At 37.7% G+C, this 22,058-nt stretch overlaps 2 protein-coding genes across 3 annotated transcripts in view; both read right to left on the reverse strand.

Annotated features, from left to right (window-relative positions):
* Positions 1-1,153: 1,153 nt before the first annotated feature.
* On the reverse strand, positions 1,154-8,729 carry LOC107696035 (C2 calcium-dependent domain-containing protein 4C-like). 2 transcript variants are annotated; one of them, XM_016496176.1, is made up of 2 exons: positions 8,507-8,729; positions 1,154-6,159 (listed from the first exon to the last, which is right to left on the reverse strand). In XM_016496176.1, exon 2 carries the CDS (start codon positions 6,120-6,122, stop codon positions 4,857-4,859), a length of 1,266 nt encoding a protein of 421 aa, XP_016351662.1. In that variant the 5' UTR covers positions 6,123-6,159; positions 8,507-8,729; the 3' UTR covers positions 1,154-4,856. The 2 variants fall into 2 exon arrangements, with proteins under 2 accessions (XP_016351662.1, XP_016351672.1); XM_016496186.1 differs by lacking the exon at positions 8,507-8,729 and adding an exon at positions 6,249-6,299.
* Positions 8,730-17,157: 8,428 nt separating this feature from the next.
* LOC107696047 (ras-related protein Rab-31-like) overlaps positions 17,158-22,058 on the reverse strand; it is an 8,409-nt gene continuing 3,508 nt past the window's right edge. Inside the window, exons 4-7 of the mRNA XM_016496197.1 lie at positions 21,252-21,323; positions 20,628-20,734; positions 19,864-19,973; positions 17,158-18,954 (exon numbers count right to left, since the gene is read on the reverse strand). Of these exons, the coding sequence (XP_016351683.1) occupies positions 18,857-18,954; positions 19,864-19,973; positions 20,628-20,734; positions 21,252-21,323 (387 nt within the window). The 3' untranslated portion in view covers positions 17,158-18,856. The remainder of the gene's footprint in view (positions 18,955-19,863; positions 19,974-20,627; positions 20,735-21,251; positions 21,324-22,058) is intronic.

Consider the following 22,058-nt stretch of genomic DNA (forward strand, 5'->3'; position numbering starts at 1 on the left):
ATCATTACAGAAAATTCTTTAATTTAAACAATATACATTGGGCCGGACATTTCTAGAAATATTACCATTACTATATTATTATTAGAAATATTACAAATCCATTAAAATCAGGTTAGAATTGGAATTGAGGGAATTTGTAATGCAGGTGTTTGAGTTTAATACACAGTGCCATAGTGCAACTCTCATTTAGCAATAAAAGATGGAGAAACTTTGTCTGATAATGACTTTTTAATGGAAAATTCCTATATAAATGAAATCCAGACGGGACTTATAAAAGTAATGTCATTTGCACTCTTTCTGTAGAGCTTTCCAGACAAATACAGAGTTCTGGCATGAAACTCTAGATGGCGCAGTCCGATAGGTCTAGCTCAATCTGACCTGGCGACATCATTGTCACATGGCAGCTGATTGGTTCTCTCCTGTATCGGTAGCCAATGAGCTTACTGCTCAATATTCAAATACCTGGCTTTTGTTTGCTGTAGCAGTTTGCAGTGCACTTCAGAAACCCTCCACCTTCCCCAGCTCCACCTGTATAGATCTGCTACGGGGTGATTCATGTACACTATATGGGGGTTATTCATATGTGTTATATGTGCAGCAGCAGTATTTCTTACATGCTTACAGCAGCATGTTGTGGATGTATTGGCAGTAGCAAGTCTCGATACTTGCTCTGCCGCAGCAGCAGCAGCGTAGCAGATCTATTCCGCCAAGACCAAATACATTAACATTGTCATGTACATTACCATGCCAATCCCTCAGAGAGTTGCCATGACAGAATTAAATTCAGACATGAGTGTACAATGATTAGAAATGCAATAAAACAACACTATGAATTTGATATTTTTTGAAGCTCAAATTATTTGTATGTCTCTAAAGATTTAGATGCTGTTGATATTGTATGTGTATGCAAGTGTCTATACAAATATGCATGTGTGCTAGTAACTGCACACAAAGCTGAAAATACACAAAATCATTTTCACCTCTCCAGAAACATTCTGGACTGTTAAAGGACAGAGATCAATCGTTGTATACCATCTACACAACTTTTATTGAGCAAAGTAAGAAAATAGACAAAGCAATAGCATGATCCCAGTAAAGGTATGAATAGAAAATCAGTCTGGAAAAGAAGAAGAGACACAGAGAGAGAATAAACCACTGGAAAGAAGCTAAAACAAACAAACAAACAAACAAAAATAAACGGCATGACGACAGTGCATCTAATCAAAACCACATCCGTCTTCAGAATAACAACAAGCCGAAACACCACACTATTTAGGAATGCTGATTTCCGGGTTTGAAACGGCACATCACAGGTGAGGGGTGTTTATGTACACATGCATAGGAACGCTGCGGCTGGTGACGGGCTCAGGGAAGGAACGGGAATCAAGTACAGTAGATAGGCACTTCATTTTCCATGAATTATCCGAAACACAAGTGCGAGACTTTAATCTCACGTACAGGAAGATGGTTACGGAAATGAATGTGATTTAACACCCCCCATATTGAATCCCTTCTGGAATCTATTTCTCATCTTCTAATTTGAATTCTCTGCCAATCAAAAAGAGCTCAGTCTCCGACAGGAATAAGGCTTTCTGTTTTCTACGTGGCTCTGATGGGAAATCTAATTTGGCCTTTTTGAAAGAGCGCTGAAAATAGAATTCATGTAATTGTGGACCATTTGGTCCAAGTGCTTTTTTTCCCCCTTTAATGTCTAATACATGTTTTCAGCTTGGCAAACGTGACATGGAAGTGCTTTCAATGAAAGTTGAAAGATGGTAACTCAACAGGTACAAATCAATGAATGAAAGAAAAATGGAAAACGGAAATGACAAAATAATTGCATTTAAAGGGAAAGACTGTTTAGCACTAAAACTGATTATTCAAATGTATGCCACATGCTATATCATGAAACTAAATCTAAAAGAGCAATAGAAGTCAAGATGAAATGAAAACTGACTGTTTTCTTAATGCACTTTCTGAGCTTTAAGGTTTGGAATTTTTGCAGTCAAAATCAAGCCATTTTAAAAGGGAATTTTGCATGTGGAAGAAAGATTTAGCCATGAAGATTTCTCAACAGGTTAAAGGTAATCGTACACTTTTGCCACGTTGACCACCGGAAAGATGTTTGGTTTGAAAGTGAGTTGCACTTCATGCATTGCTACACTACTGACAATAGACAATGGGCCAATTTTTGCATGCAAAATTTTGCTACTGTGACTGCAACTTTATTGTGCATGATTCATCTGCATGTTACTCAAAAAAAAAAAAAAAAAAACTCTTAATAATCTTCAATCAAAAGCCTCTGAAACGAATTTCTGAGGTGGCAACCAACAATAACTCCTTAGAAACTTTTGCACAAGGAAATCACTCACGTTCCATTGGAAAAACAAAACATGAAAAACTAGTTGCAATTCCATTTGGTGTCGCATGTGGCACAAAAATTACACACTTCACCCTTAAGGATATGCAAATGATTCATCAGAAACACACAGATGTGTTACCTTGAGCTGAAGCCAGAACTGCAAGACAATCTGTCTCACTTCTAATAGCGGTGCAATTGTGTGAATCCACTCAAGAACAGAAGAGTGTGGCAACCTGATTGAAGAGCTCTCAGGAATATTACCGGACACTCTTTAGGTCAAACAAAGAGCTTGCCATGTATGACGCATTACAGTGTCTTATACAAGGGTAATTTTAAAGTCCAAATTTATCTGACTCGGCTTTAATCAACAGCATTTAAGTGAAACCTTAGGGTGAGGTGAAAATTAATTTTCAGGTTTTTAACTGTAAGATATAAACCTTTCAAGACAGACTTTTCATTTCAGCCTATTATTATTTAACACCTTTTTCTCAAATTACCAGTGGAGAAAATGAATGAGAAAAATACATGTCCAAAATTGGGGAAAAAATGTACAGTCACTGTTGTGCTCTGTGGTAAAAATGAGTATCAAGTACAATATACAAAATAGTGTTAGTGTTGTGGATCCAATACAGGGGATGACGTGAAGAAAAGATGTGAGCTTATATCTTACATGTTCACCATCTGACTCAATAACAATAGAAAAGAAAACATGTGGGCTTGAACATTTTGCCATGCAACTGCTCCCACTGGAAAACATCTACAAACACATCTACTATAAACATGCCAAAACTCTGTGCACATATTTAATAGAAGAATAATCAACTGAACACTTTCTGAACATAAACGCTGTATGAAAAAACTCCATATTTCCTGGGGGATATCCCACATCTTATTGAACAATTTTATACTTTACTAAACGATACCCACAATGCACCATAAACTGTTGCAAGTCAACAACGTGTTAAAGTGCACACATACGAAAATGCAATATGTTCCCTAACCTGAGATTTAAGCTAAAATGGCACTAGTGGGCACCGTTAATGCCCTTTAGAAACGTCAACACATACGTTGTTGTTCTGAAGAAACTTCTTTGCAAGCATTGTGTATGTTAGCATAGCCTCGGTATAACAGTTTAACCTGTGCAACTTTTGGTTACTAGTATATCCCTTGCAAAAACAGTACCATGGTAAATATTTTGATATACACAGTATCATGGTACTTCAAAGAATACTAAGATATATTCAGGTTACATGTCCAAAACTTTGGGTCATGTGAAAAAATAAGGGTATAAACTGCCATGCAAATATGGTACTTTATGGTATCAGCATGGTACTTGTCCAAAAGCAAGGTATTTTCACAGTACATGCCCAAAAAAACGATGATATTACCATGGTAAAGCAATGGTATTAGATCAGGTATCGTAATACTACAATACTCTGACATATACTATGGTACTGCATGGTTACCATTTTCATATAAATCACCGTGGTAAATGTCAAAACTATGGTACATGCCCAAGAACCCATGCCAATCCAAGTAACTGCAAAAAATGTCATAGCATTGTCACAAGCATGTCCAAAAAAAACATGGTAATACCATGGTAGTTTTTGGCACATTTGTTTCCAGTAGTATTTTGAACTCTTTCTCCAAACTGCGTAATATTTAGTCAACTTTATAGGGAATAGGGAGTGATTTCAGATGCAGCTACACAGAAGCAGATTTAAAAGAGCCTTCTATTTACAGAAATCACATTGTCTTGACATTCATGATGATGTCATATGCTCTGTCCAATCACGAATCACGCCCTCTCTAAAAAGTTCAGTGTCACTCAAAGTGAGCAGCTTGTCACTCAATAAGGCTGAAGGGTGTTTTTAACTGCACAGATTCAGCGTTCAAAAAGAAAAAAAAAACATCAAAAGTCCAGTTTTACAGTGAGAGAAATGTCACAGTCTCAAGAGCGGAATTAAAGAGGCATAAGGCAAAACACTGTTATTATAGCAATATGGGGGACAAATATATATTTGTCATTCTCGTCATTTTAAGGCTCAAACGGCTGATGAAGCATGCATTTGCATCTGGCCTTAAGTGACTTCAAAGCGTCAGTCTACAATAATGTGCTTTTGTTGTCAAGATATGCCATGTGGATGGGGAGCTGTTTTATCTATCTGTGTCTCCAACAGTGAGACCCAGCAGGGTCTGGAATCAAGAAGACACTGGTCTCAACAAACACAAACCCTGGGAACTCACATGTATACAATCGAAGCATGCCTGTACACTCATGGGCCAAATTTACAGAATATCTCACACATACAGTACTGTACATCCATTCACTCTCACTGCTGGTAAACATGTTGGGAAGCTGCACACAGTTAGTTGGAGAGTTCTGCAACCAAAGGGACCAAATCACTTTGAGGACTCAAAGCTGGGATATTTCCTTGTCTGGTTCTGTTAGGTGAAGACCGCATTGGTGTGTCTGGAGGACAAAATCTGACCTCTATATCCCGGAAAGTAACTCCTTCAGGGGTACCTCCCTCTCTCCCAATAAGGTATTTCTCTTTAGACTGGTGCCTTTGTTGACTACCTTCATCTTGATGGCGAGGTTTTTCACCTGCACAACCGGAAGGGAGTCAAAGTAGAAGTCCTCGTTGAAGACAGGGTTGCGGCTGTTCTTGATAATGGTGCTCCGCTGTTTCTGGAGCTTTCCCGGGTTCAGGTACAGAGCCACGCAACAGTTGATGCTCTTCGCATCGTACTGCTTATCGTAGAGAGCCTCGGCCGCCAGCACGCGGACGTGAAGCCTGGAGGCGTCGATGTCGTAGTCTGTGCAGATGCGTAGAGTTCCTCCCTTGTGGAGGTTGACGGTGTGCTGCGTGAAGCGATCCATGTTGCCTCCATGTTTCCGTCCTCGGAATGCCGGAGAAGGAGGGCAACGGAGGCGCTTCTGAATGTTCGGGCTGGTCTCCACAGAGCTGCACTCATCTGTGGAGAGAGAGCTGTGCCGACCGAAGGAGCGCTTGGCCCGGGACACTTTGGCTTGGGTTTCGTGGGTGAACATCTTGAGGAGGGATGCGGAACGGGACAACAGAGGGGAGTTGAATGGGGAGGACTCTGCCGAGGAGCAAGTGTCACTCTCCCCTCCACTGAAGTACCGGTAGGGGTTGGAATGGGAGATGTTACAGTCACTGGGGTTTAAGTGGTTGCCCTGCGACTTGCGTTGGGTGTTGGGCGAGGTGAGCGGACTTGTGGGGTCGCTATGGAAGAGGGACTCTTTACGTCTCGTGTGAGGACTTTCCATGAGCGTAGAAAAACCGTAGGAGGTTTGCGCTTTGGGTACATAGGGCAAGGACATGGCCGTCTGGGACTGGGGGTCAGCGTTTGTGTTGAGGACGCCCACTTCCCCGACCACCAAGTCATCTGCGCTCTCAACCTGGATGATGTGGCGATTTGCAGCTTTGAGCAAGTTCTTGGTGTCTCCAGCCAGCTTGTTAATGAGGCGCGGGCTGCGCGGACTGCCCTGTGGCATCTTGCAGCATATGGTCTGCTCGGGCGTGGAAGAATGGAGCCCATTTTTTGGCTTCATTTCCGGCGTCTCCTCTTCTGGGGGGCAGCACACCAATTTGGGCGGAATAAAGAAGTCGGGAATCTTGTCAGGGGTGAGGACGTTGCTGTAGGTTGGGGCTTTGCTCTGTTTGTCAGTCGAGTCTCCCTGCCGGAGAACATTTCCCTCCACTGAACCGCGGATCTTTTCCAGCAGCCACATCTCTCGGCGGGGTCTGGAAGAGATGTGCAATTGCACCCTATGGGCACAGAGAGCGAGATGAAATATCATCAACCCACACTGACACCTGCGATTCATGAATGCAAATACGAACTGAATTCCGTCCACCTCCTTGCTGCTTTGGGTACACTGTCACCTAATGGATTCTTGGGAGATACTGACACTATGTTAACACATTGCTAACACTAAAAAGCAATTGTTAAAGACAGCTGACACCTGTCTCCTTTTCCGTTATCAATTGTACACTGTCACCTCGTGGCTCAACATACACTCAGCATCATGCTTTCATTACACATTCAATCCGCAAAGCTTATTTACATAAGAAATATATGCAGAATGTACACAGATGGTTTCAAAAAGCCAATGAACACTATGTGTGCATTTTATTAACTGTAAGTACAGGTACTCTGTATAAAAAAATCTTAATGAGCTATTTCTCCCTTTTCTCATCTTAAAATTGATTTTTTTTCTTCTGCAATTCAGATTAATTCAGGCATATTAAATTTTATTTTTTACTTCAATGAAACCTAGTAGGTTTAGACGTTATTGCATTAAGTACTACCTAAATATTTCTATATTGATTTTTGTTGTATTTCCAGTATCACAATATCCTACCACACATTTGAGTATACAGTTTTTACTTTCTATTACCAGGATTTTCAGGCAGAGGTCTGTGGACACCTGGGGGTCTGTGAAGGTATTGAATTGGGTTTACAATGAGGTTATATTAAAGAGACTTAAAGATTTAAAGGGGTCATATGATGCGATTTCAAGTTTTCCTTTCTCTTTGGAGTGTTACAAGCTGATTGTGCATAGATAAGATCTCTGAAGTTGCAAAGACTAAAGTCTCAAATCCAAAGAGATATTCTTTATCAAAGTTAAGACTCTGCCACGCCCCCCTAAAACGGCTCGTTCTAACACGCCCCCACATATCTACCTCACTATGTGGAAATATTAGCATAATGCCGCCCAACTGTTCACGCAAAGAAAGAAGGCGTGGTTTCAGTAACCGCAGTTAGGGTTGAAGCAGCCATGTCAGGGAGACGCTGTGTGTTTCTAGGCGAAAGCAAAAGCACTTTATTTGGCCTTCCGAAAGTAGATGCATTTAGGAATCTTTAAGATCACTTACAACAGAACAGCAATGCATTTTATGGACGACCGTTTCGTGAACCTAGGAGAGGAGGTAATTCTGACTTTGCTATGACAATCTGGCCAAAATAATGATCTTTAAAAAAGCATCATATGACCCCATTAATGACGTTTCTGCACTGTAAAAAATGAATCTGTGCATCTTAGTGAGTTATTTCTTCCTGATCTGACCCATAACAATTATTTTTACTGGTATAACCAAACGAAGTCATATTAAATTTTTAACTGAAAAAAACAATCATTAATTTTTAAAATTCAATTTTTTTGTAAGTGACCTGAAAGACATTTTTCTAATAGCATCAAAAGCAATTTACAAAGTATTTTTTGTTAATCATTTTAATGAAATTTTTCTCTTGGTGCGAGTCCCTGGCTCTATAAACGCTGAAAATACTTTCGCTATTAGGTAATTTCTCCATACACTTGATGCATGGATCTTTTTCCCCACTGAAAGAGTCCTCTGCGCAACAGCTGCACTTCAGGTCAGTGTTTAACGTGTGGAGACCGCAGCACACTGTGATGTGAAATACGGACTGCGCAGCATTTGCTCTGTGACTGCAGAAGCGCAACAGTGAGATGGAGCTGCAAAGGGGGACTTTATTTGTTCAAAAGTAAATCCTATTCATAATATCAGGCGCTGTCTATTTAAACAAACATCTGCATCGTCTAAATTGGCACACCTGAGAGACTTTGCATGCAAATGTGAAATGATTGATGATCTCTTACAAAATATAGCTACACAGGCTACAGATAATATAAATATAATTTCTAATAATTCAAACTTTAATAAATGAATATGGGATCTCCTACAAGCAGTGTAGGAAGGTATTTCCAAGAAAGTCTACTATATTTTTTTTGTAAGTGTTAATTACGTTCCATTTTTCATAAAATAGCGTACTTTGGCGGACCTGGTATATTTTTGAGAGAGAAAAATGTTCAACAGATGGCATTTTATGTTATGTTACTAGGCTACTATTCGCAAAAACCTTATTTGACCATAATTTCGAACAGCTGTAACGCGGTAAAGCTGATGCGATTGCTATTTTCACATTCCACAACACATTATAATGTGCAATAGTTTGATACTCAGATATTTAGCTCCGATACATAGTTTTATATACATTTGTAATTAAATATATTAATATATAATGAATATATGCATGCATTTAAACTTTCCCAAAGCTCCTCCTGTTTTAAAAACTTGTTGCAGTTGAACTTACGTGAAGTGGTTTGTGGTCGGGATCTGAAGTAAGCGTCCTCGCTTCAGTCCATGAGTTGTTGCTCGTCTCGCGTCTCACTCCAGGACAGAACGCTCTGTTGGCAATGCGCGGCTACTCGAGGCTTTAATAGCGCACCGTGCGCGCGCACCACTCTGGAATTACTCGCAGTCCGTCAGTGAGTTCGGAATAGAATACTAGAGTAATGCTTACTGCACTGTTTATAGCCTTCTGTATACTGCCTACTACTTAAGGAGTACAGCAGGAACAGAACAGACTGCTTACTAAATACTACATGTATGTTATGCATTCTATTTAAAGGGGTCATATGACGTTGCTAAAAAGCACATTATTTGGCGTATTTGGTGTAATGAAATGTGTTTATGTGGTTTAAGGTTCAAAAAACACATTATTTTCTATATGCAAAAAGTAAACTTGGAAATAGTCCGTAAATGAGCACATATTGACTAGGTTAAAGGAACAGTTCATAAAAGAAAGAAAATTTTCTGGAAACGTAGGCTACTTACCTGCTGGCCATCCAAGATGCAGATGAGTTTTAAAATTTGGAGAAATTTAGCATTACATCACTTGCTCACCAAGTGGATCCTCTGCAGTGAATGGGTGCCGTCAGAATGAGAGTCCAAACAGCTGATAAAAACATCACAATACTCCACAAGCAATCCACACCACTCCAGTCAATCGATTAATGTCTAGTGAAGCCAAAAGCTGCTTGTTTGTAAGAAAGAAATCCATCAAGACTTTTTTTTTAACTTCAAACCATTGCTTTCAGCTAAAATATGAGTCCTTAAGCGCCCATAATATTGCTTTCTCCAGCTGTTAAAAATTTGCCTTGTGTGAATTAGGAGTGATATGCACAGATCAAGCACCGTTTACAAGTCCAAAACATTACTAAATAAGGAGCACAGGCATTACATACTTCACATAGTATGCATACAGCAGAAAATAGCATGATTGAATCAATCAGAAATGGGCAGTGTGCCATTTCTCATTCAGGAAAACCGCATCTCTGTGTCAGGAAAATCATGATGCATGGATAACTGTGAGTGGGCTGCAACAGGCACCGTTCAAAGCGCCTCATCAATTAAAGCTTTTTTGTCTATTATTCACAACTGGTGGAATCTTATAGCTGGCCAGTGAGAGAGAAGCATTTTGAATGAAATAGTGCTCTGAGATGATGTATAATTGTGTTTGATTTACTGCTCTCTGATCTGCTGTTTCCCTGGAAACTTGGAGAGAGGACTATAGAAACGCACACCCATATTGTTCGTGCACAACTTTTCCAAAAGTCAGCTAATTGGAGAAAACGCATGTTAAAGTCACAGCAGACATACAATCTTTTCCCCAGATTTAAATATAGCTGTAGAGTTTCAACGTTTGTGCATGTAAAGTATGTCTAGCTCACATGTTAAGAAAGAAACAACGAAACATTATGACATCTTTTAAATCCTGAATTATTTATATTATTACATATTGGCTCAGTTAAAGGAATAGTTCCCACAAGAAAGAAATTTTTCTGCAAATGCACTTACCTTCAGGCTATCCAAGATGTAGATGAGTTTTAAGATTTGGAGAAATCTAGCGCTGCATCACTTGCTCACCAAGTGGATCCTCTGCGGTGAATGGGTGCCGTCAGAATGAGAGTCCAAACAGCTGATAAAAACATCACAATAATCCACAAGCAATCCACACCACTCCAGCTGCATGTCTGTAATAAACAAATTCATCAAGACAATTTTAAAGTTGAAACTGTCGCTTCCAGTTAAAATGCGTGTCCTCTATCCATAATATTGCTTTCTCCAGTCATATGGTCTGAATCAGGAGAGAAATACACACAAATCAAGCACTGTTTACAAGCTAAAACAGTCCAAAACAGTTCTAAACAAAGCTATGGGTGGATATTGATGTGAGAGGACAACAGGAGATGGACTTCACACAGGAGGAAGTATGGATTATGGACTCGTATTTTGGCCAGAAATGACTATTTAAAGTTAAAACACTGTAATGATGAATTTGTTTCTAACAAACACAAAGCTTTTAACTTTGTTTTAAGATGTTAACTGATTGACTGGAGTGGTGTGGATTATTGTGATGTTTTTATCAGCTGTTTGGACTCTCATTCTGACGGCACCCATTCACTACAGAGGATCCAATGGTGAGCAAGTGATGTAAAGCTGAATTTCTATAAATCTGTTCTGATGAAGAAACAAACACACCTACATCTTGGATGGCCTGAGGGTGAGTACATTTTCATTTCTGGGTGAACTATTCCTTTAACTATTCATCTAAAATCACTACAAAACAACCAAAACAGCAGAAAATGAAATTCAGAACCATGTGAGTAATTAATACATGCATCTATTTAAATGATCTTGAGTAGAGAAATGTGTCATTCTCCTTTTTAATGCAAAACACAAATTGTGTTCAACACCACATCCCCAGGTATGCTGTTTTATTAGCCTCTCTCCACCTCTCTCTCTGTCTGTCTCTCATCTGCTGTCTGGGCTTAACATTAAAATGCAATTAACTAATTGCCTGGAGAGGTGAGGAGCATTATGGCTATGAAAGTACAGTGATGATCAAATTCACTCTTATTTCCCAGGATGCATCATGGGCTGAGCTACTGTCATGCAAGTATGCTTTCATTTTGATTCCATCATCTAAAAAGTCTTCATCATGTGCATACAAATGCACAGATGAGCTTGCAAAAGCCGGTTGGTGGCTTTGCCCACAGTATCTCTCTATGAAACAATGAGGGGGCTTAGATATTAATTATAGACTGTACTTTTATCTGCAGAAAATATTATGCACATCTGAGATAATCATCCACATAACAAAAGCTGGTGTCCAACTTCGGCCCATTCTGCGCTGATGATAGTGTTTACAGATCTAAAGTCTATCATCACAGAGAGGCTAATGGCTTCAGACCAATTCAGAAATATCCAAATATGGACACATTGTTATGTTTTTACACTTTATTTGTGCATCAAGAGTTACGTTTTTTTTTTTTTTTTTGCCACTTTGCAGTAATATCACTGTAGAAAACTTTTAAAGAAATAGTTCAGAATGCACAAACAAACAAATTTCAAATATCTTCTTTTATGAAAGTTGTGTCATATGGAACATCATAAATTAAACAATTGTTTGTTGTTAATGTCAGTTGATAGTGCATTATCTAATGTTAACACATCGAACTTTAGATTTTAAAAATGTGTTTGTAAAAGGGTCAAATTAAGATGGCTAAGATTAATAAATGCTGTAGAAGTACTGTTCATTGTTAGTTCATCCAAACTAACGTTATCTAATCTAACTAAATTAAATCTTAAGTGTAAAGTAAATCAATGCTTTTTTGAGAAGTCTATGCATAAAAATTAAATTAGAATCTAAAGTCAGTTTTCTCTGCCATCTCCAGGTTGGACAAAATCTGTTCTAATATTTATCGATTATAAATCTGAATCTATTATAATCTTTAAAAATGATCTAAAGGCCTATGTTTAAATGCTTGAATCTTGTTTTGTGGACAAGTAAACATTTGCATTTCTCTCTCTCTCTCTCTCTATATATATTGTTATAACATCATACATTCTTTAAATCAGTATTCTGTGGCTTACACAGTATAGCATGTAGAACATGGCACTAGCAACAGAAAAGTCATGAGTTTGATTCCCATGCATGAACTGATCAAATGTAAACATTAAGTGCAATGTAAGTAATTTTGGATAATTTGTAATTGGATTTTTGGATCTGTCAAATGCATAAATGTACGTTGTTATATATGTACACATACTGTATAAAGATTTGTTAATTAAGAACTTAAACTTCTGTTCAATACCAGTTGAGCTCTACAGCATCAGCAGAATGGTTGAAAATAATTTAAATAAATGTCTCAGCTTGTAAAAATGAACAAACATTCATCGTAAGTGTTGCACATCCCACAGACTTCCAATGTATGTGCATTTGTAGACACTTGTTTTTTGTATGCATGCTACATACAATACATACATACTACATGCATGCTTGTAAGTTCTGTCAGTAGACTTTAACTTGTGTCCAAACCACAATATTCCTTTAAAATGGACTGAGTTGGTTTGAAGGATTATTTAAAATGATATTTAGTTATATTAAAAGAAAAAAAATACTTAAAATGTAAAAATAAAAAAAAACTATGTATGTGTATATTACACAAGCACACAATTCTATTTTATTAACAAAGATGAATAAATGCTGTAAAATATACACTACTCACTGTTTGTTCATGTTTGCTAATGCTATTTTTTCATATATGAAAAAAATCTAATTAAATATATTAACCCCCATCTTACTGTTTAATAATAGTAATTATTATAACTATTGTTTTATTCAAGAATATACAGAATTCTAATTCTAGAATCACAAAAATAGCTGTGCTTAATCAATTTAATATGTACTGACACTCCCAGTTTCTATAAATAAAAAAGCTCAAAAACAAGCTGCTTTATCAAACTTTTAACATAACAGGAAACATTAAAGCTTCAAATTCAGTGTTGTTTAAGACAAAAACGCTGACCACTGATTTACAGGAGGCATCACGGGAACTTGCTCTCCTCATTTGGGAAACTTTATTTTAACAAGAGCAGGAGCCACCAAACGTGTTTGAGAAAATGTCACGGTATGATATTTTAACAAGCAGCGTAAACAACAGGTCTAATGATCTCTGTCGGGTCATTCTCACACTTACTGAACCCAGTTGAACTCTGGGAGCAGGAGGAGGAGGAGAAGACGAAAAACCTCTGCTTCCACATACATCTACAGAACGTGCCTACAATGACAGAGATAAAATGATTATTGCCATATGGCACACAGTGCTATACTAACATCCATTCACGCCGGTGTGCAAAGACTCAAAATCACACTCATTCAGTGAGATTCTTCTAAAAGCAGGGCTCCGACTAAAATAGAGCCATTTTCCAGGTGCTTTGTGAGGTAGAAAAAGAGTCAAAGCGCGCATGACAATAACATCTGAACCTCTGTGAAAGAATAAAAAGATAATCTCAGGAAACCACAGACCGGTCCGCCGCCGCTGTTGTTGTCTCTTCCCAGCTCGTTCCCATGGTGATGCGGGCTACACGATTTACTGACATTTGGCCACAAGTTATTTTGTTCCGCTCTCCTCTCTTGAATCGCCCACTTGTCTCATCAGTGAGAAAGTCCAGGCAAGCAGTGGGCGTCCGCACGTGGATCTGTTAAACACAAGGAGAAGTGTGGAGACGAGCGTAATAAACCCCAACGTCAACCTGTCACAAACACCCACTGGCCAAGAACACCTGCGTCACCTCTGGCCATCACAAAGGTCACTCAGGTATTACAGCTGTTTTACCTGAGATGAAAGAGGGTCTGCAGGTTCAGCCAGAGAGTTAACTGAGTTTACGGAGTAATCTGCACAGAACAAAAGCCTTTATTTTCCTGGCAGAAGCTATAGGAAGCAAGAAGAGTGCGCCCAATTTCCTTCTTTTCAAGAAAGGGCTTTCCAAAGGTTCCTAATCAAAACAATACTTGAACATCTGATCGAGTTGTGCTTGACACAGCACTGACCCAGCAGATGTCGCAACACAATATCACGGCACAGAAAATCAGAATGGAAATAAATTAAGCTCTTAAAAATAAAGGTTCCAAAATGCGTTTCTCGCGGTGATGTCACAGAAGGACCATTCTGAGTTCCTCAAAGAAAAGAACCCTTCAGTGAACAGTTCGTAAAAGAACCATTTTTTTGCAGAATATTTTAATAATCTAAAGAACCTTGCCACTATAAAGGATCGAGGAATGTAAAGATTTCATGATTGTTAAAGCTTCTTCATGGAACCATAAGAATGTGTATAAAGAAATACTTGTATAGACTTTGACTTGGGTCAGTAAGCAGCCATTAAAAACACACTAGCAACCATATAGCAAGGTGCTAAAAAAATGAGTTTTATGTTGTCAGTGCAGCAGTAATATGTATAAATTAATGTGCCCGAGACCCAGTGATGTGTTTGGAAATTGTAAAGAGAAGAGGACCAAGCACCGAACCCTGAGGTACCCCATTGGGGTGATTTAGATACCACACCTAGCAGTGAACAAGTGTTAAAAGAACCATTTTTGTGCATAACATTAACAGTCTAAAGAACTTTTTCCACTATAAAGATAGAATGGAAAGATTCCATAGTTGTTAAAGCTTCTGCATGGAACCATAAATGCCAATAAAGAAGCTTTATTTATAAGAGCGTATAAGAGAAAATACTTGTTGTCTTCTACTGTGATGTGACAAACGAGATGGTAAGAGTCTTAATTAGTGGCACTTACTAAGCCTAAAATCGTTCCTGTTGTTTGTTTGTTCCGTGCTACACAATTTGTGCTAAAAACATGAAACCTCAAATTGTACAGCTTGTTGAGGTGTGCAATTACTTTTCTGAGGTTTGGACTTACCATTTCCAAGGCGGATGATAAAACAGGAAAAATCCCATAAGCTTTGAAGAAGGGAGCTGAGCCATATCTAGACACCAGAATTTCATATATACTTTGACTTGGGTCAGTAAGCAACCAACTAGCAACTTCTCAAAACACTCTAGCAACCATATAGCAAGGTGCAAAAAGTGAAGTAGAATTTTATGTTGTCAGTGCAGCAGTGATATGTAAAAATGAATGTGCCAGGAGCCAGTGATGTGTGTGTAAATTGTAAAGAGATGAGGACCTAGCACTGAACCCTGAGGTACCACCAATGGTGTGATTTAAATACCATTCACCTCAAAGAAACCCTGAATGATGTACATGTAGAAAGCTGCAGAAAAGTTAATGTTGTTCATGTTCATGTTGTCAAAAGTTCATATATTCATGTATGCTGTACATTTGTTTGATCCTCTTCCTTCATTACTTTGTCCAATTCATCCATATAAATAAAGATAACAAATACATTAATATATACACAAATATATTTATGCATACACTACTGTTCAAAGGATTGGGGTCAGGAAGATTTAATTTAATTGTAAAGAAATTAATACTTTTATTCAGAAAGGAGGCGTTAAATTGATCAAAAGTGACATTTATGTCAAAAGATTTCTATTTCAAATAAATGCTATTTTAAACTTTCTATTTATCAAATTTTCCACAAAAATATTATTAAGAAATATTTCTTGAGCTGCAAATCAGCATATTAAAATTATTTCTAAAGGATAATGTGACTGGAGTCTAAAGGCTGGAGTAATGATGGTAAAATTCTGCTTTGCATCAGGAATAAATTACATTTTAAAATATATTACAATACAAAACAGTTATTTTACATTTTAATTTCTTACAATATTACCAGTTTTAATGTACTATTGATGAAAAAGTGAAAGTGAAAGTGACGTGACATGTGGCCAAGTATAGTGACCGATACTCGGAATTAGTGCTCTGCATTTATCCCATCCAAAGTGCACAGCAGCACAGCAGTGAACACACACACACCGTGAACACACACCCGGAGCAGTGGGCAGCCATTTTTTGCTGCGGCACCCGGGGAGCAGTTGGGGGTTCGTTGCCTTGCTCAAGGGCACCTCAGTCGTGGTATTGAAGGTGGAAGAGAGTGCTGTACATTCACTCCCCCCACCTACAATCCCTGCCGGTACGAGACTCGAACCCGCAACCTTGCGGCCAATCTCTAACCATTAGGTCACGACTTCCCCTTGAAATAAATGCAGCCTTGATGAGCTTCTTTCAAAACCCCAGATTTTGAATAGTAGTGTATATGCTGTACATACATACATAGTCTGTGTCTGCAAAACTAGCTTCAAAGGTTTTAGGATACAGCAAAATATCAGTTCAGTCAAGTGTGTCCAAACTGTTACTGTATCTCAGCAGTAGTCTTTCCAGAGCAAAATATCTGATTCGGTTAAGTGTTTTTTTTTGTGTTTTTTTTTCTGTGTGGTGGTTGGAACTGGTACCATTTGAAAATTTTAATAGTGCTGTTGATGCTTGTTAAAAACAACATGAACCAGCATTTGCAGCACATTCATATTAACCTATCAGTCAAAAGTTTGGACACACTTGACTGAACTGATATTTTGCAGTATCCTAAAACCTTTGAAGCTAGTTTTGCAGACATAGACTATGTATGTATGTATGTATGTATATACACTACTATTCAAAATCTGGGGTTTTGAAAGAAGCTCATCAAGGCTGCATTATTTCAAAAATAATACATTATTGTATAAACTGTTTAGTTTTTGGTAATATTGTAAGAAATTAAAATTTAAAATAACTGTTTTGTATTACCAGTTCCAACCACTACACAGAAAAAACAAAACAAAAAACACTTAATCGAATCAGATATTTTGCTCTGGAAAGACTACTGCTGAGATACAGTAACAGTGTCGAAACGTTTAGACCCGTAGTTCGCTTGAAGAAGAAAAAAATTGGACAGCTATAGCTGCCTATGTGCTAAATTGCTCCTTTGGGATTTATAAAACCCGTCGTACTGTAACCTTTAGATATCACCACCGCACTAAATACTGTGATTTTTATCTTCCAAAACTATTACATCTTCAGCACTGTCCAAATCTGTAGGAATACTCATACAGTAAATCAAAACAATTAAATACGAAGAACATATGCAATAATATTTTAAGCAAACATTTGCATACTGCATTTGTAGTTTATTGATGACTTCCGGTACAAAATGTGTTTGATACCATTGTCACATCACATAAGGGAAACATTAAGTTAACTAAGAAAAGGTAGATTTAAAAATACAAATATAAAGTTATTTACAAAATGTTTAACTGAAAATTACCATTATCACCAGATCTCGTCTAGCTCGGTTATGATTCAGACTGAATTTGCTAGGTTAAGGCATCCATGTGAATTCACACTTAGAAAGGAGATATAATTAGATAGATATATTAAATGTTAAATTACATGTGACGCTTTGTCAATAATGACTGTGATGATTTATGAACAAAAAACATAACTGTTAGAGGAGAACCAGCGCTGCATGTGATACAAGTGTGATTTTGCCAGCTGTGACTGACAGAAAAGATCATTCTGATTACTAAATTGAAAAACTACTGTACAGGACAGGCAATCAATCCACTCACGACCACACCAAGGTAGGCTGGTTATGTAAGAGCGCACAATTACCCTGCTTTTAGCCTTAAAGGTGAAGTGTGTAATTTCCGAAGCACTAGGGTCACCAAATGGAATTGCAAAAATAATGACCCAACCATCGGCACGATCCCCGTGTGCGACAGGTCAGTCGAACTGATACTTGTAACTCACACCACTGGCTGACAGAAAGTGCCACAGAATCAGTGTTTAAACTTTTTAGGGAAATTAACATAGTAATGGTTTGTTTTACTTGCAAACTATCTGATCAGATAACAAGTGTACCTGTTTAACAGATGAACAGATTTTTCTCAGTTCCAAACTGAAAAAAATCACCAACCTCGGACATTTTAGTGGGAAAAATATGAACAGTTGAGACATTTTAACACTGACAGCAACAGGTAAGCAGAGGTTTGCAGAAGAACTAACAAAACGTGTGTTTACTTTAAAGCCAATTGTGCCCCCTGGTGGCTGATTTCCTCATTTAATAAAGGTAAAAATTCTACATTGATGTTTTACATTTTAACCAATAACCACAGTTTTAACCATTATTTTTAGGATGAATAAATTGACAACACTTTATTTTACAGTGTCCGTATAATTAATTATTAAAATAAACACAATTACTATGTGCAATTACACACAGCTTTACAAAAATGACATATTAAACACACGGTTTATTAGTATGAAGCAGTAGTGGTATGTAAATACATAATACAATGAACACTGTAATATAAAGTGTGACCAACACATTTGCGAATGTCTATCTTTCATCTAGGCTTCATCAGATCCTATGTCATCGTAAGCAGTCAAATAAAGCCAGATTAGAAATAACCTATTAAAACTATTGTTTTTATGTATCAAAACGGCAATGCCAAACATCAAAATGGCATTTTCTAAGGCACTTATTCTTGTGTAAACTTTGTGCTAACTACTAGCATTTCTATTTGTCACAATACTGCATTTAAAAAGACTTGATAAGAAAATTATTCCATGTTGAGATAACTCATGTCTCAAAAGTTGCTCAGCATCAATGCAATATTCAGAAAACATTCTGACTTGGTACAAAATGGTTCAGAGGCAGAATTGCTGTGTTTCCTACTGCAATATGCATGTCTATCAGTCATGTGACCGTATCCACATCAGGTTGATTTATGTGTATTGTGATCCTCCTCTATGTATCGCATGGGCCAAATACCACATGTTGTAGGGTGTTTGTAGTGACTTGCGGATGGATGTCTAACAGCAGCGTTTGCTGGAGGGAGGAGGCTGTCGTGTTAGTTTAAAGGACTCGTGGCTGTCAGCGTCTGTGTTCTCCAGTGGAGGGATCTGTCGACCTACACAGATGGGAGAACATGAACAATTATGTCACCACTAGTTTCAAAACACTGTGTTCATGTCACTGCATTAGAAAAATGCAGTGAAATACAAGTGTGTTTATGTAATTAAGTGCAATCTTTCACAATAAACTGACATCAAATGTGATGATGATTAATGCTCATGATAAAATAAAATTAGCTCTGAGTCATTATCACTGACTACTGGAATAAAATATTTTAACTTAGCACAAATTTAATATTTTGCAAAGATCATACATATCATGCACATATGACAGGTCTAGATATATTATCTACAATATCACTTACAGTTAGACTAATAAACTACTAATGGAAGGATTATATCTATATTAATAATAAATGTACACTACCGTGCAAAACATTGGGGTCAGTAATAGTTCTTATTACATTTTTTTTTGTATTCTTTAATGAACAAAAAAGTCTAAAAGAACAACATTTATTTGAAATAAGTCTTTTGTAACATTATAATGTCTTTACTGTCATGTTTGATCAAATTAATGGGTCCTTGCTGATTAAAAAATAAAAATGTAAAAATGTATGTAATTAAAAAAAAAAAACTAAATCTTCCTATGGTAGTGTAGTTATTGAACATAGTGTGTTTTGTATGTAAAATTTATGTCTTGTATTTGTTTTTTTTATTGCAATTTTGACTTTTTTCCTCTGAATTCTGCTTAAAAACCAGGGGAAATAATATGTAAACTTAATTTGCAAGAAATAAACCTCCATACTGACTTGAGAACGCTTTGTAAAATAGCTGGAAAATGACAGAGAATGAGGGAGAAGATGCGACAGTAACAAATCACTATACGCTGTAGTTTGCCACTATTCGGGTTTCCCGCTGTGGGCCAGGTGTAGTGTGGAGACTTGACTAGTCTTAGTGATACTTACTGATTTTCTGAAACAGCTCCTCTATGTTTACTGCATTTCTGGCACTGGTCTCCATAAATATGGCTGAAATAGACTCTGCAAAATCTTTTGCCTCTTTAGTTGGAACTTCCCTAGAATAAAAAAAAACCCACTGAATATTAGTAAACAATCAGCTCACTCACAGAAATCATCGAGTGTTTGCTTAGCCTGAGGAACGTGTTCAATTGAGGACATGAGCGACACAAACATCAGAGGGGACTGTGGTAAACGAGCACTGGACTGCCTGCAAATGTCAAATAATTATACAGACGCAACGGCAGACAGTTGGGAAAAGTGATTGAAAAATTCTAAATGGAAAAGGCTTAATTAACAGTGGCACGGTCTCAGCAAAACTATCACTGAAGGTGCAGTTTGCTGCCATTGAGATGTGGCGAGTCCAAGTTTCTCAGAACTGAAAAAGCTCAAATTAAACTCTAATAATCACAACTAAAGTGAAACAGCATTCGCAGGCCATCTTTAACCACCACAATGTAAAAGCAGGACATGTGTTTATACTTTAGGAATTGACTGGATAGCAAGTTACTACGTTTTATTTATGAAGTTGTGAACATTAGCTATAAACATCTTGATGAATTTGATCTGCTCTTAATGTGCAATTTTGATTTCATGTAAAATGATCACATAAGACGTAAGAAATATGAAAATATAAGCTGAGCGGCTGCAGGTTTAGGAAAGAAACTTTAGAGAGTATAATACATTTTCAGTAAGAGGAAGAGGGTTTAAACCTGATATCACCCAGATCGGTTTTATTTCCTGCTATAGCCACGACTATATGCTCCGGCCCGTGTTCCTTCAGCTCCTTCACCCACTTCTTTAACGTCTGGAAAGAGTCCTGCAGACACCAGACACATCACAATACACATACATTTAATTGAAGTATCAACTTTGTCTCAGGTGCTTCTGAAATTCCACAGGAGATCAAATGAAATAGACGACAATTAATCAGTAATTGTCATCCAGTAAGAGTGTAGAGCTATAAAATTGAGGATACCAGTTAGAAAACGTGGATAGCAGCTCAGATCATTTGATCTTGGATGAATTTGAAGAGAAATATACAAACTGACATCTCCGAATTTTGCTTTGAAAATTTTGAGCACAGTTTGAGACATTGATGTGAAATCAGTTTAATCTCCATTCAATCGCGTTGCTTTCTGAGAAACAACTGATATATAGGCAGGATCTCATTTGTGATTTTTCTTTCAAAACTTCTTAATTTCTCCCACGATTATAAACAAATACACACAAAACGACACATTTCAGTGTACTGCACCTTAAACACAGTTAAACGTGCTTTTTAAATAGAAGCAACTTGAAAATGAATTGCACAAACATACTATAATACAACTTACAAGCTTTGTGATGTCGTAAACAACGACGGCCGCTGCAGAGCCCCTGTAATACATGGGAGCCAACGAATGAAACTGCAGAAAAATAACATTTGGTCAATGTTGGGAGCTTTTAAAGATTAAGATGTTCATTTTGATGATTATATTTTAAATAAGGCAAGCATCTCTATTACTTTTGCTCTTACATGGGGTTAGAGACTTCTATCAAGTTTTGCAGAGGAAAACACCGCTCACAATTTCTTTAAGGGGTCATCGGACGCCCATTTTCCACAAGATGATATGATTCTTTAGGGTCTTAATAAAACGTCTGTAACATAGTTTGGTTACAATTTCTCAATGGTAGTGTAAAAAACAATTTTTTTTACCCTGTCAAAAACAGCTCTTTTCAGAGCAAGCCGTTTTGTAGCATTTTCCTTTAAATGTTAATGAGCTCTGCTGACCCCGCCCCTCTCTTCCGAGCCGCTCTCTGGCCAATTTACTTTAGCCGCATTCATCGTGAAACTTGCTAATTAGCACATTGTTAGGAAAGGCGATTTGCAAAGATTCATTAAAAAACCTTATACTCACTACTTGGAGGTGAAGCTGGAACACGAATGATTCGTGCGAACATAGACGCATTTAGGTAGATCGGGGGCGCATTCCCTTAAAAAAACAAACATAATCCACTGCGTCTTCTGGGAAGTCGTGGCCTAATGGTTAGAGAGTCGGACTAGTGACCCAAGGTTGCGGGTTCGAGCTCGTACCGGCAGGGATTGTAGGTGGGGGGAGTGAATGTACAGCGCTCTCTTCCACCTTCAATACCATGACTGA

The sequence above is a fragment of the Sinocyclocheilus anshuiensis genome, unplaced genomic scaffold (assembly GCF_001515605.1).
Source record: "Sinocyclocheilus anshuiensis isolate Anshui unplaced genomic scaffold, SAMN03320099.WGS_v1.1 scaffold217, whole genome shotgun sequence".
Classification (NCBI taxonomy): Eukaryota; Metazoa; Chordata; class Actinopteri; order Cypriniformes; family Cyprinidae; genus Sinocyclocheilus; species Sinocyclocheilus anshuiensis.